Below are 13238 nucleotides of genomic sequence, written 5' to 3'. Positions count from 1 at the left end.
GAGGGAGGAAACCTGCTCTCTGACAGTCTTCCTCCCCTAGGAAGGCTTCCTCCATGCCAGGCTGGGGTGTGGGCTCCTCCCACCCCTGTGCTTCCCTCCTCACACAATTGTTTTTTGTCTTGTCTGTCTCCTCTCCCAGGCTGGGAGCTCCCTAGAGTAAAAAGGACTGATTCCCCTGAGAGGCCCAGGCACGAAGTAGGCAGCATTAAGAGTTTGTTGGGTGTCCCATTGGATGGATGAATAGATAAATAGATGGATGAGTAGGTGGATGGATCAATGGGTGGATAGATAATGGATGAATGGATGAATGGATGGATGGACAGATGGGTGAGAGGGTGGGTGGGTGAGTGGGTAGGAGAGGGAAGGAATAAAGTGAATGATCAGGTTGTTAGGGTCATTCTGTAAGAGACAGGCATCCATTTGTCAAGTAGGGCCTCAACAAAATCCCACTGGGCTGAACATGGCTTCACCATTCCTGTCCAGAATTCTTTCATTTTTAAAATTTGTTCATTCACTCATTCATTCTTTCTTTTCCCAATGTCTTTTATGAGGATTAAATGCACAACTACAAATTAAGTGCTTAGAGCAGTGTCTGGTGCATAGTAAGTAGTATATGACACTATTATTATTACACACGCAATTCCTGAGGGTCTACTGCTTGCCAGGACCTCAAAGTAGGCTGCGTTGTAAATTCACCTAAAAAAACCCACAGTGATATACAAGCAGGCCCTCACCCCTCTGCGCAGGGCCTACTTCCTACCCCACTCCCCAGGTCTGCCAGAGACCCACCTGGGCTGGGGTCTGGGGAGCCAGGTTGGGTGGGGGACTAGCAGCTGTCCTGGGGTGTTGGGGTGTATCCTGCCCGATGAACGCCTGTGGGGTGGGCCCCAGCGCAAAGCAATGCACAGGCTCACGTCCCACTCCTGCCCAGCCCCTGCTGCTCTTACCAGGGCTGGTGTTGTCATAGCGGTATGGCTCCGAGATGAAGTGCGGGAGAGCCATGAGCAGGCCCGCCAGGGCCACAAGGATCGCCCCATAGCCAATCATTCGGGGTCTGTGCACCCGGCTGCCAAAATAGCTCACAAACACAATCAAGGCTGTGTTCCCCACCTGCAAAGGGACAAGGTGACCCATTAAGGTGGAACAGTGCCCAGGGCTGGGGGCCTGCACTATCCTTGTCTCTGTCTCTAACTTCCGTATGCTCATCTGAATAATGGGCTGAATAAAAATCATCTGGGTCCCTCTCCTGGGTCCCCCTCGGAAGGGCCGCACTGCCCCCTTAGGGGAGGGAAATGAGGGCAGAGTGGAGAAAGCTAGGAGTTCAATTCCATTTTTGAACACAGATTGGACCCCATGTTAGAACATGGGGAAGGATGGGCCATCGAATGAAGGGATTTTGAGTTTCAGGAGTGTCATAAACAAAGTCTAAAGCCAGGTCAAGGCTTGAATTTTTTTTTTTTTTTTTTTTTTTTTTTTTTTTTTTTCGAGACGGAATTTCACTCATTGCCCAGGCTGGAGTGCAATGGTGTGATCTCAGCTCACTGCAACCTCCTCCTCCCAGGTTCGAGCAATTCTCCTGCCTCAGCCTCCCAAGTAGCTGAGATTACAGGCATGCGCCACCATGCTCGGCTAATTTTTGCATTTTTAGTAGAGACGGGGTTTCACCATGTCAGCCAGGCAGGTCTCGAACTCCTGACCTCAGGTGATCCACCCAACTCGGCCTCCCAAAGTGCTGGGATTACAGGCATGAGCCACCGTGCCTGGCCCAAGGCTTGACATTTTGAGCCTTAGGATCACAGTCCTAGGATGTGAGTTCAGGAGGGGACTTCAGTGCATGCAGGGCAGGGACAGTCTCTGCCACCATGAGCAGGCGGTGCATTGGCTCTGCTGCTTATTGATTGGTGACCGTGGGTGAGTCCCAGATACTCCTCACTGGGGGAGTGGGGCAGTATCAGCGGTGGAGCCAGGGGATGGCTGCCCCTGGAAAGGACAGCCACACTCCATAGTGGCCGTATCCATAGATAGGGCCCTGAGGCCCAGAGACAGGGGAGTGACTTGCCCAAGCTCCCAGAGCAAAGTAAGGACTTTCCCCTCCCACCTCTGAGGCGGGTGCTGAGGAGGATCTGGGGACACTGCAGCTGGACGGCCTTGGGTTGTGAGGAATATGACACATTACCAAGGAGGGAGAATTTCATGGGAATCTGCCCTGGGGACAGGGGAGAAAGACAACTTCCTTCAGGGTAAAAACATCTGGTGGGGGAAGGACTGAAGGACTGGGGCACAGCTGGACTCTGATCTCCAAATCCACCCAAAGCAGCTCATCTGCTCCTCCCTGCTTGGCTGCGGGCCCCACAGGCCTGTGAATCCCCAGGCAGTTCTAAGGACAGACACCCTGCGCTGCGGTATCCCTCCCCCCACCATCCCAAGGCCCAGAGGTTCCGCTCTCTCTCGATGCGATTTAAGCCTCTCTCACTACTGTTGAAGTGGCTTTCTTTGATTCCTTCCTGGGACAGGCAATAGTTGGGTGCCTGAAAAGGTGAGGGACACAAAGTGGGAGTGGGTGGATATGCGGACCCTGGCTAGCTCTGAAATATCCCAGGACCCGACCCTTTAGAGGTTCCCAAGGGGAGACAGCCAAGTCCAGGTCCTAGAAGACAGCTGCAAACGCTCTGAGGTGTCAGGCAGGTGCTGGGACAGGGGTTGCCTGAGGGCACTGGGAGGGGAAGGCCTTAAGGTGGGGTAGTGAGAGGGGAGGCTTGTGGAAGGTGCGGTGCAAGCCTCCCTCAGTGTCCACCCCTGTGGCTGGGCGAGGACTGTACCTCGTTGAAGGAGGCCAGCAGCCCCGACGTCTGGCTGGAGAGGCCGAAGCGCTTCTCCACTGTGGAGATGGAGCTCTTTAGGTAGCCGGAGATCATGAGCTGCGCCAGCTGCAGCAGGCTGTGGCACAGGACGAACAGCTGTAGGGGGACCCAGAGGCAGGCAGAGGTGGGCGGTGCAGGAGGAGACAAAGAGGGGGAAGGAGGCAGAGACAGCAGCAAGGGGTAGAGATGGGGAAACAGAGTCACAGAAAGAGACAGAGGGCGGGAGAGTGACCAACAGAAGAGAGACAGGGAGAGACCAAAGGAGACAGGGAGAGGAGGAGGGAGGGGAGAGAAAGAGAGAAAGGGAAGAAAGGCCAGAGGAGGTAGGGGGCAGAGAGAGATGGTTACTGGTGTAGCTCACAGCTTCTCACACAGGACTAAAAACTAGAAAAGCTGTCCTGGGTACACACCAGGAGCCTGGGGACTATTAAAGAGCCACAAGACCGAGAGTAGGGTCTTCCCATGGCCAGGAATGGTGGGAGCCCCTCTGACTCTCAGAGCCCCCCTTGGCTGGGCTGGACTTTCCTCTCAGTTCCACCATCCTGCCCCTCTCTCAGGGAAGCTATCCCAGATTCACCCAGATCCTTCTCCATCCCACCCCCACTAGTCCTCTCCCAGAGTGGCACTGTGAGGCCACCTGCACACACTGAACCCCACCCCAAACATCCCAGCCTGCCTGGAGTCTCCTCCTGAAAAACTCTAAGAGAATTCCTAAGAGAAGAAAAACTTCAAAGGATTGAAAAATAGAGTATTTATGACAGAGCTTAATATATTCACTCTGTTCTGAGTCTCAGTTTCCTCAACTGTACAATGAGGACAACAGCCCGAGTTCCCAGGAATATTGTGAGAACTAAATAAGATCACGTGTGAGTGGCACCTGGCACAGCGCCTGGCACCCAGTGGGCTCCAGTGGACGCTGGATGTTCACAGCTGCCCTTGGTGGAGCCAGGACTCCCAGTATCCACACAGGTTCGGGATCCCCAGGGCACTTCTCTATTTCTCTGGGAAAGTGGGAAACAAGGGGTGCCTCATCCTGCACTACTCCAAGAGCACCCCTTTCCTCTCTGGGAGAAGCGAACATGTACTGGCCACCTTCCATGTGCCCGAAACCCAGCTGAGTGCTTTCGCAGACCATCCCTTTGATCCTCACAGCCACCCATTCTATAGATGAGGAAACCGAGGCTCAGAGAAAGTCTTCCTTGGCATTACACAGCCAGTACGTGGCAGAGCCTGCTCTTCTAGACTCGGAGGCCCCTGCCAGGCCCTGAGAGGTACCTTGATGTTATGGAACACACTTGGCCGCACGTCCTGAGGGTCTGGGCTGGCTTTGCCTCCAGGTGTGTTTTCTGTGCCCATTGTAGCTTTGGTTTCCTTGTCTGGTACCTGGGGTCCCTCACTCACTGGCCCTGAGGGACAGAAAACCAGGAAAAGAGAATAGATAGAATCCCACAGAATGGCCCTGACCTGATTAGGTAGCCCTAGACCTCAGAACTAAGGTCTTTCAGGAAGAAGAGTTCTTAGTGGTTGATGAAAATCTGAGAATCAAATCACCTTCAGCCTTCCTCATTCTTAGGTCACAGTTCTGGAAGGGACTTTCCTAAAAGGGTGTGTATCCCTGTGCCCCTACTGATCCAACACCTACTGGGTACCTATTTCACACCTCACTCTGCTCCCAGCAAAATTTCCCTTCTAGGGAGAAGCTGCTGACCTCTCTACACAACAAACCTGCAGGTAGTGGCCCCAGCAGTAGGGTAGGCCGTGAAGACTCTCAGCCTGCCTTGGCTTGTGAGACAACCCGTGCTCTTGGAGACTGAGTCTGGGCCTGGGACTGTCGGGCTCAGTCTAGGATCAGAGGTCTGGGGTAGGTGCAGGGTCAAGGCTAGGTCCATAGTCAGGGAATAAAGGCTTTTCTGGGGTGTAATGGAGTAGATTTCAACCCCTGTACAGGGAACCCCTGTGCATGTCATCACAGAGCTAACCAGCCAATCCCCAAATCACACCATCAGACCATGTTGCTGGTCAGGGCAGAAAGGGCCCTCTGAGCTCATCTCATTTAACACCCTTGTGGACAGAGGCCCATGGGGTGATAACTGAGGACACAGAGCTGTCTTGGACCCTTGGCCTCCTTTACGCATGTTGGCTTTCCTCACATAGTAACTATGGTAACCATCAGTATCTCACTCACTGCAATGAGAGGAAAGCTGAGCCCCTTCAGAGGCATCTCCCAGGGTCTCCTGAGCTCACTCTCAGTGGGGAGCCTGGAAGTCCAATCTTGAGACTCCACCCTTCCATTTAGACTGAAACCACCTGCTCCTCCTGGCAGCCCAGGCCTCCTTGGTCTTCCTCCCCTCCTGCAGCTCCACTTCCTGCCGGAAGCCTCCATTGTTTCATGTCCCTTTCACCACCGGCAGGAGTTTCCTTTCACTCAGCACGCTTTCTGGAGCCTGAAAATTGACCTCAGGATTCCTCTGACCTGGGGGACTCTCACTCTATCTCCAGGGCTGAAAGACAAACTCAGGGAGGGGGCTACAGAGGCCCTGAACCACCACAGGTGAAGTTTTTGTGCTCCTCTTACAAGGTACCTAGGAGCCTGAGGATTTTTAAAATTGAGATGTAATTCATAGCCATAAAATCCACCCTTTTAAAAGTGCACAATCCAGTGGGTTTTAGTACATTTACAAAGCTGTACAACTATCTCCACTATCTAATTCCAGAATATTTTCATTCCCTCATAAGAAGTCCCGTACCCATCTGTAGTCACCCTCCATTCCTCCCTCTTCCCTGGCAAACACTCATCTACTTTTTGTCTCTATGAATCTGCCTATATTCTGAACATTTCATATAAATGAAATCACACAATATGTGGCCTTTTGTGACTGGCTTCTTTCACTTAGCATGATGTTTTCAAGTTTCAGGTATTAGAAACATTCATGTACAAATTTTTATGTAGACATACATTTTTAATTGTCTTGGGTGTACACCTAGGAGCGGAATTGCTGGGTCATATGTTCATATAAAATAATTCTATGTTTAACTATTTGAGGAACTGCCAAACCATTTTCCACAGTGGCAACACCATTTTACACTCCCTCCAGCAATGTTCCAATTTCTCTCCATCTTTGCTAATACTTTCATTGTCTGTCTTTTCAATTATAGCCATCCTCATAGGGTAGAGGTGGTATCTCAGTGTGGTTTTGGTTTGCATTTCTCTAATGACTAATGATGTTGAGCATCTTTTCATGTGCCTACTGCCACTTGTATATCTTGCTTTGGAGAAATGTCTATACAAACAGGTTGAGGAATTTCGCTGAGGAAATGGAAGTGCGTGTGGCTAGGGAGGAGTCCCTCTGGGGGGCATAAACACTCAGAGGAAGCAAGGAACTGTTGAAACAAAACTGACACCTGACAGGAGAAGATGGGAAATTGACCTAGGGAAGAGGAGTGTCGTGGGACACTCAGTGGGAGTCACTTTAAAGGCAAGGAGGAAGTAAGGCAGTTCAAAGCAAAGGCTCCCAGAGGAGGTGGAGGGGACCATTTCTGAGCCTCAGCTCCTCTCACCAGCCGCAGTGGGTTTCCTGCTGTAGTCTGGGCTCCGTGCCACAGGCTTTCTGTGCACTTGCCCATGAACCCTCTCCACAGCTCTGTCCCTTTGGTGTCTTATTATCTCTGTGCTTCTGATAAGGACACCCAGGCTCACAGGAACTAGCTTTGCTGGTTAGCATTGGTCCCAGGACTCAAGCCCAGGTAGGTGTTAAATTCAACATCACTCAATGCTCCTTGTACAAGTTTGACAGGGGGAAGAAGCGCAGTGCTTTTCTCTGTCTTGGCCCACCCAAACCTAGCCGAGTCACTTCATAGGTAGCAGTGCCAGTCCACCAAGGGGCCAAGCCAACCAGGTGAGAGAGCAGGAGCTGAGGCTGGGAGCAGAAGTCCCTGACCTGGAGCCCCAGCTCTGAAGGAAACCCAAGGAATGGATGGGGGAGAGGGGTGGAAGACCTGTGGGCCGGCTCAGAACGTGAGGCCCCCGCCTCCAGGCCAGACCCTGGACCCTCCACTTAGCTTCCTGGGTATACTGGAGGCATCCTTGCTGTGCCCCAGCCTGTCTAGCCCCAGTTCCAGCCCCCTGGCCTCCCACCTGCCCACTCATGGAGCCTGCTCACCTGCCTCAGGTGAGCTCCCACTCCAGCCTCACCTCTGGCTCTCCCTGAAGCTTCAATCCCAGCCTCTTCTGTCGAGGCTCAAAGCCTTCCTGGGAGTACTTTATCCTTTAGAGATACGGCTGTTGTGGAGGGCAAAGTCCACAGCCTGTGCCTCTGGGCAGGGGAGGGAAGCAATGGCCACATTCCTCCAGGCTCTGAGAGGAGCACGAGTCATGTATTGGGGGTCAGTTGGTCACTGAATGGGGCTTGTCAGGCAGGCTGTCCACCCCCTCCGAGCCTTTCCTCCGAGCCTTTCCTCCGAGCCTTTCTCTGCTGACGCGCTGACAACAAACCTTCGCCTCCCTGACTCAGGGCGGAACTCCCCTTGGAAGGATGGTCGAGTCCAGGACTGCGTGTCCTCCTGTGGAAGGGCACTGAGGCCCTGCCCTGTTCTGTGGGGCCTTTGTCAGGGGCCACCCCTGACAGGAGGAGGGGACGGCCATGGGACTGAACCTGGGCTGGGCAGGTGGTCGCCTGTGGGAATGAGGGGACCTGGGGGCAGGGAGCCAGGCCCCAGTTTAAAAAACCCAGTCCCTCTCTCCCAGGTGGGCAGCTAAGTTTTGGGGTCCCAGGTAGGCCAGGTGGCTCCAGGGGCTAGGGACCTGCAGCCTGAGCTGACCCGCAATAGGTCTGTGTGCCTGACTGTCAGTCGGTCACTTGGCTAATCACTCAGGCAGGCACACCGTGTCCACCTGCTGGTAAGCCAGCCAGCGGGCTACTGTCTTTCAGGAGAGCTGTCCATTCAGGCCGTCAGTCAGCCACCCGCCTGCAGCTCCTCATAAGACAATCAGACAAGTTCCTGAAAGTCTGTCAGGCACAAACTTCATTTCCCAGGTATCTGGTCAGTCAGAGACTCACCCTTCAAGGGGCTGCCCTTCATGGGTAGAGTCAGCCTTCTCCACACCACCTGAGTCTGGGTGATGAGGAGGAAGGTTTCAGAGACAAGCCTGACTGCAAGGACCACCTTCCTTTACCTGTTCTCTGCAGGAAAGGCCCAGGATTCTGCCTCCTTTGGCTGCCTCCCAGCTGCAAAGGGCAGATCTCAGGGAAATGTGAGGCTGAGAATAGGCTTTAAGGCCTCAGACCTAGGTTGGAACTCCAGCTGTGCTACAAGCCCACCGTGTGAGCCTGGGCACATCCCTTGAGCTTTCTGAGCCTCAGTTTCCCCATTTTTAAGGTGAAAATAACAGTATTTACTGATGGAATTCAGGACACACTACTCCCCAAATATGGCACCTTGGCCACATTTGAGAAAACAGTAGAAGCAGGTCATAAAACCTAGGATAGTCACCCCACTCTGACCTTCTCCCGCCTTTCACCCTGAAACAGGTCATAAAATCCTCATTTGAGAGTTGCTCTCTTTCTACCTGGAGAAAAGAAACAGCCTTAACTTTAAAGATGCAAGGACACAGAGAAGAATCTGAACAAACAGGCCTTGCTAGTTTCCCCCAAGTGTATCACCATTAGCTCACACCCTCTTCATGCAATACTTCTCCACAACTATATACTTCTTCATCAAACTTGGCATAAAAAGTCAAAAGTTTTTGACATTTTAGGCTAGATGATTAAAAAATAATAAATCAGCCTGGGCAACATGGTGAAACCTCATCTCTACTACAAATGCAAAAAATTAGCCAGGTATGGTGGTGCAGGCCTGTAATCCCAGCTACTCGCGAGGCTGAGGCAAGAGGATCACTTGAGCCTGGGAGTCAGAGGTTGCAGTGAGCCGAGATCATGCCACTGCACTCCAGCCTGGGCGACAGCGTGAGACCCTGTGTCAAAAAATTAATTAATTAATTAATTTAATTTAATTCAAAATAATAAAAACTAAAAAGTTTAAGAATACACACGTTTTCCCATTTCTTTGGGTCTTCATTTCTGAAGGCCCCTGCGTCATGTAAAACTTATATTAAATAAATTTGGGCCAGGCGCGGTGGCTCACGCCTGTAATTCCAACACTTTGGGAGGCTGAGGTGGGAGAATTACCAAGCCCAGTAGTTCCAGAGTAGCCTGGGTGACATGGTGAGGCCCCATCTGTATGTAAAAATAATAATAAAGTAAATTAAATTTTTAAAAGCCAAATAAATGTGTATACTTTTCTCCCGTTAAGCTCTCTTTTGTTATAGGGACCTCAGCCACCAGCCTAGCAAAGAGTGAGGACAAGAAATCTCTTCTCCTCTACACGACCTCAAAGAGGTAAGGCCTCTGGGGCAGCTGGCCTGGCATATAGGTGGCCCTTGCTCTCTTTTCCTGATAAATATTCAAGCACATCTGAGGCAATACGGCCCAGCTGGATCCATCCCCTTCCACACACACCTGGTCTTCCTCCAGGTAAACCCCTCCATCCTGACATCGCCATTCATCCAGCTCTGGATCATCTCTCTCCCTCTGTGGGCTAGGAGGCAGTGATACAGGCTTGAAGCCCCCAGCTACAGTGCAGGGACTGTAATCCCTCCTTCCTGGTGCAGAAAGCATCTCCTGAGGATGAAAACCATCTATCCCCACATTCAGCCTGAGAGCTAAAAACCCCAACTGTACCTTACCGCCTACATTCACATGGTGGTATTTGCTGTTTCACTGTCTTCATTAGCAATACTTTTCCTCTTCCTAGACTGTCCGTCCAAAGCAAATGGTTTGATTGTTCTTTACAGAAACTTCCTGAAAGATGGATCAGCCCTTCAAGGGAAGAGGCTGTGGCCCTCAGATTCTCAGACTCTCTCCCCACAAAATCCAAAACCGTTGAATTGAGATTCTTACCCATCTCCATCTCCATCTTCATCTTGAGTAGGGATTGGGTAAAATAAGGCTGAGACCTACTGGGCTGCATTCTCAAAGAGTTAGGCATTCCAGGTCACAGAATGAGATAGGAGGTCAGCCCAGGGTACAGGTCATGATGACCTTGCTGATTAAACAGCTTGCAGTAAAGAAGACGGCTAAATCCCACCAGTGCCAAGATGGCGATGAGAATGCCCTCTGGTTGTCCTCACTGCTACACTCCCACCAGCGCCATGACAGTTTACAAATGCCATGGCAATGTCAGGAAGTTACCCTATATGGTCTAAAAAGGGGAGGCATGAATAATCCACACCTTGTTTAGCATATCACCATGAAATAACCATAAAAATGGGCAACAAGCAGCCCTCGGGGCTGCTCTGCCTATGGAATAGCCATTCTTTTATTCCTTTACTTTCCTAATAAACTTGCTTTCACCTTACAGACTCACCCTGAATTCTTTCTTGCGCGAGATCCAAGAGCCCTCTCTTGGGGTCTGGATCCAGACCCCTTTCTGGTAACACCAGCAGCAGATGCTGGGCAATGCATTCCTCATGATAATGGCAGACACCCCCCTCCAGAGGTGTTGGGGTGGGAGGCAGCCAACCTCAAAGCCACAAGCCCCTGCCTTGGGCCCTTCCTACCTCCTAAGTTGCCTGGGATTCCCTGGGCCTACAGATCCCCTTGCCAAGCTCCTGCAGCCCAGCTCATCTCTCATCTCTCCCTCCATAAAACCCCCCTCCCAGGCCAATTTCTGCTGGTCACTCTCTTGCATTACTTATGTTTCCCTCTTATCTGCCTGACTAGGCAATAAACTCCCCCAGGGCAGAGGTTGTCTTGTACTCCCCCAGTCCTGGTGGATCATGTTAGTTCCCTGCTGAAAGCCTCTGGGTGAGAAGACTTTGGATTCAAATATTTGTTTTTTCATATCGTAGCTGTGTGACCTAAGGCATCTGATTTAGCCTCTCTAAGCCTGTTTTCTTCTCTGTAAGTGAGTGAGCAGTGTCTATCTCCCAGTGTTTTTATTAGGATTAAAGGAAAATGTCCTATGCCTGGTATACTGTGGTCCTCAACAATGGTTAGCCCCTCCCCAACTCCCAGCTCCATCTGCAAACCGTGAGTACAGGCTCAGTCCCAAGGAGGTCAAGGCTAGTGGAAGCCAGTCCCATCCCATGTACTCCCCACCGTAGTGAGCATTACTCCCTGGCTCCAATAGATTCTTGCCATTCCCCAAATTCGTCATGTTCTTTTCCACTTCAAAGCCTTTGTACCAGCTGTACCCTCACCCTGGAGTGTCCTTCTTCCCCAGCAAACCACTTATCTTTCGAGGCCTGACTCACACCTGGCCTCGTGGTGGCTCATACCTGTAATCTCAGCACTTTGGGAGGCCGAGGCAGGCGGATCACCTGAGGTCAGGAGCTCGAAACCAGCCTGGCCAACATGGTGAAACCATGTCTCTACTAAAAATACCAAAATTAGCCAGGCGTGTTGGCGTGTGCCTGTAATCCCAGCTACTTGGGAGGCTGAGGCATAAGAATTGCTGGAATCTGGGAGGCCGAGGGTGCAGTGAGCCGAGATTGTGCCATTGCACTCCAGCCTAGGCAACAAGAGTGAAACTCATCTCAATAAAAGAACAAGATTGTTGAATTGAACTAAACTAAATGAAGGGGAAGAGAAGGCTGGAGCACGGGGTCTGTGGGTGGGGACTGCGGTGGTGCACATGAGTTGGGATGCGGGCAGCATGACGGCCTTGAATGCTCCAGTTCCTTGTTCGGCCTGGCCCAGCATTCTGGAGGAGAGAGAGTCAAAGGCAGGAAGGGGGCGTGTCTCCAGGCATTGGGCTTGGCTGTCATATTTGGGAAATTCCTCCCAGCAGACCACCCAAGGTCCTGCTGGGAGGACAATAGCATGCTTGAGGTCCAGCTTTGTGAGACTCCAGCTGTTGTTTCTTGAAGGAGATCTGGCAGGGTCGTGGAGGGGCCAGGCAAACTTTCTGGTGGTTTCCCAGCTCAGTCAGGGACCCTGAGCTGAGACTTTCTGTTCCCAGTTGTAACCCTGGTTACCCCATCTAGACCCAGGATGACCTAAAAAATAGCAACTAGGGCCTGGAGAGAGGGTCTCCCTATGCCTAAAACAAGGAGCCAGAGGCTCAGTGATAGGCAGCTATGTCTCAAGGCCATACTCCGTTCCCTCCATGTGGTCCCAGCTAATCTCTCTCTGTGCTTAAATTGACCCCTTAAGGGGTCCATGTTATCCCATCTCACTGGGATCATGAAGCTCTAGTGCTCCAAACACAAGGTGACCCAAATGACCGTCTTCAGGCTGTTTTGGCACCAGAGACCCTGGGGTCAGGGCAGGCTTCCTGCAGAGCCAGCTCCCTCAGGCCTATGTTCACCAGGCACAGGCTGGGAACATTGGAGCCTTCAGTACAGATTTGTCCAGAAAGAGGGGAAGAGGAAGCCAGGAAGGGCTCTGTTACCAGTGGGGGGCTCAAGTTTGAGCCCCAGCTCTGTTGCTGAGTAGCTGCATGGCCTTGGGCAGGTAACAGAACTCCTCCTAGCTTTTGTTTCCTCATTTGTTGTTGTTGTTGTTTTTGAGATGGAGTCTCGCTCTTGTTGCCCAGGCTGGAGTGCAAAGGTGCAACCTCGACTCACTGCAGCCTCTGCCTCCTCCCAGGTTCAAGCAATTCTCCTGCCTCAGCCTCCAGAATAGCTGGGATTACAGGCATGTGCCACCACACCCAGCTAATTTTTTGTATTTTTTTTTAGTAGAGATGGGGGCGTTTCACCATGTTGGTCAGGCTTGTCTCGAACTCCTGTCCCTCATTTGGAAAATGGGCCCAGAGTGCTTTGTCATCACAAAAGTGCTGCACACGGCCAGGTGCGGTGGCTCACGCCTGTAATCCCAACATTTTGGGAGGCCGAGGCAGGTGGATCATGAGGTCAGGAGTTCGAGACCAGCCTGGCCAACATGGTGAAACCCCATCTCTACTAAAAATACATAAATTAGCTGGGTGTGGTGGCAAGTGCCTGTAATCCCAGCTATTTGGGAGGCTGAGGCAGGGGAATTGTTTGAACCCGGGAGGTAGAAGTTGCAGTGAGCCGAGATGGCGCCATTGCCCTCCAGCCTGGGTGAAAGGGTGAGACTCTGTCTCAAAAAAAAAAAAAAAAAAAAAAGTACTGTACACATGAGTGGGGTTATTATGAATGTTCCCAGGACACAGATTCTCTGGGCCACTGAAGCAGGGCCACTTCCTCCTCAGATACTTTCTATAGCTCCCAATTGCCTTTAGGATAAAGTCCATGTGCCTAACCTGGCATACAAGTTCCTTGTGACTGGGCCCCATCAGCTTCTTTGGCTTAACTTCCCAAGGTGTTGCCCAGTGACCCCCGCTCCTCCAACGGTA

The 13238-nt window shown here is 51.7% G+C and overlaps 1 protein-coding gene across 4 annotated transcripts in view; it reads right to left on the bottom strand.

Annotated features, from left to right (window-relative positions):
• SLCO2B1 (solute carrier organic anion transporter family member 2B1) overlaps positions 1–13238 on the bottom strand; it is a 64029-nt gene that overhangs the window by 48127 nt on the left and 2664 nt on the right. For 2 of the 4 annotated variants that reach the window (XM_054439429.2, XM_054439428.2), the window contains exons 2-4: positions 4137–4267; positions 2820–2957; positions 948–1110 (exon numbers count right to left, since the gene is read on the bottom strand). In XM_054439429.2, the coding sequence (XP_054295404.2) occupies positions 948–1110; positions 2820–2957; positions 4137–4267 (432 nt within the window). Of the gene's footprint in view, positions 1–947; positions 1111–2819; positions 2958–4136; positions 4268–7021; positions 7100–13238 lie in introns of those variants that run through there. The other 2 variants (XM_054439430.2, XM_054439431.2) reach the window with 2 other exon arrangements.

Source organism: Pongo pygmaeus, chromosome 9 (genome assembly GCF_028885625.2).
Source record: "Pongo pygmaeus isolate AG05252 chromosome 9, NHGRI_mPonPyg2-v2.0_pri, whole genome shotgun sequence".
In the NCBI taxonomy this organism is placed as follows: Eukaryota; Metazoa; Chordata; class Mammalia; order Primates; family Hominidae; genus Pongo; species Pongo pygmaeus.
The sequence above is the reverse complement of the archived record's forward strand: the minus strand, read 5'-3'. Positions and strand labels throughout refer to the sequence as shown.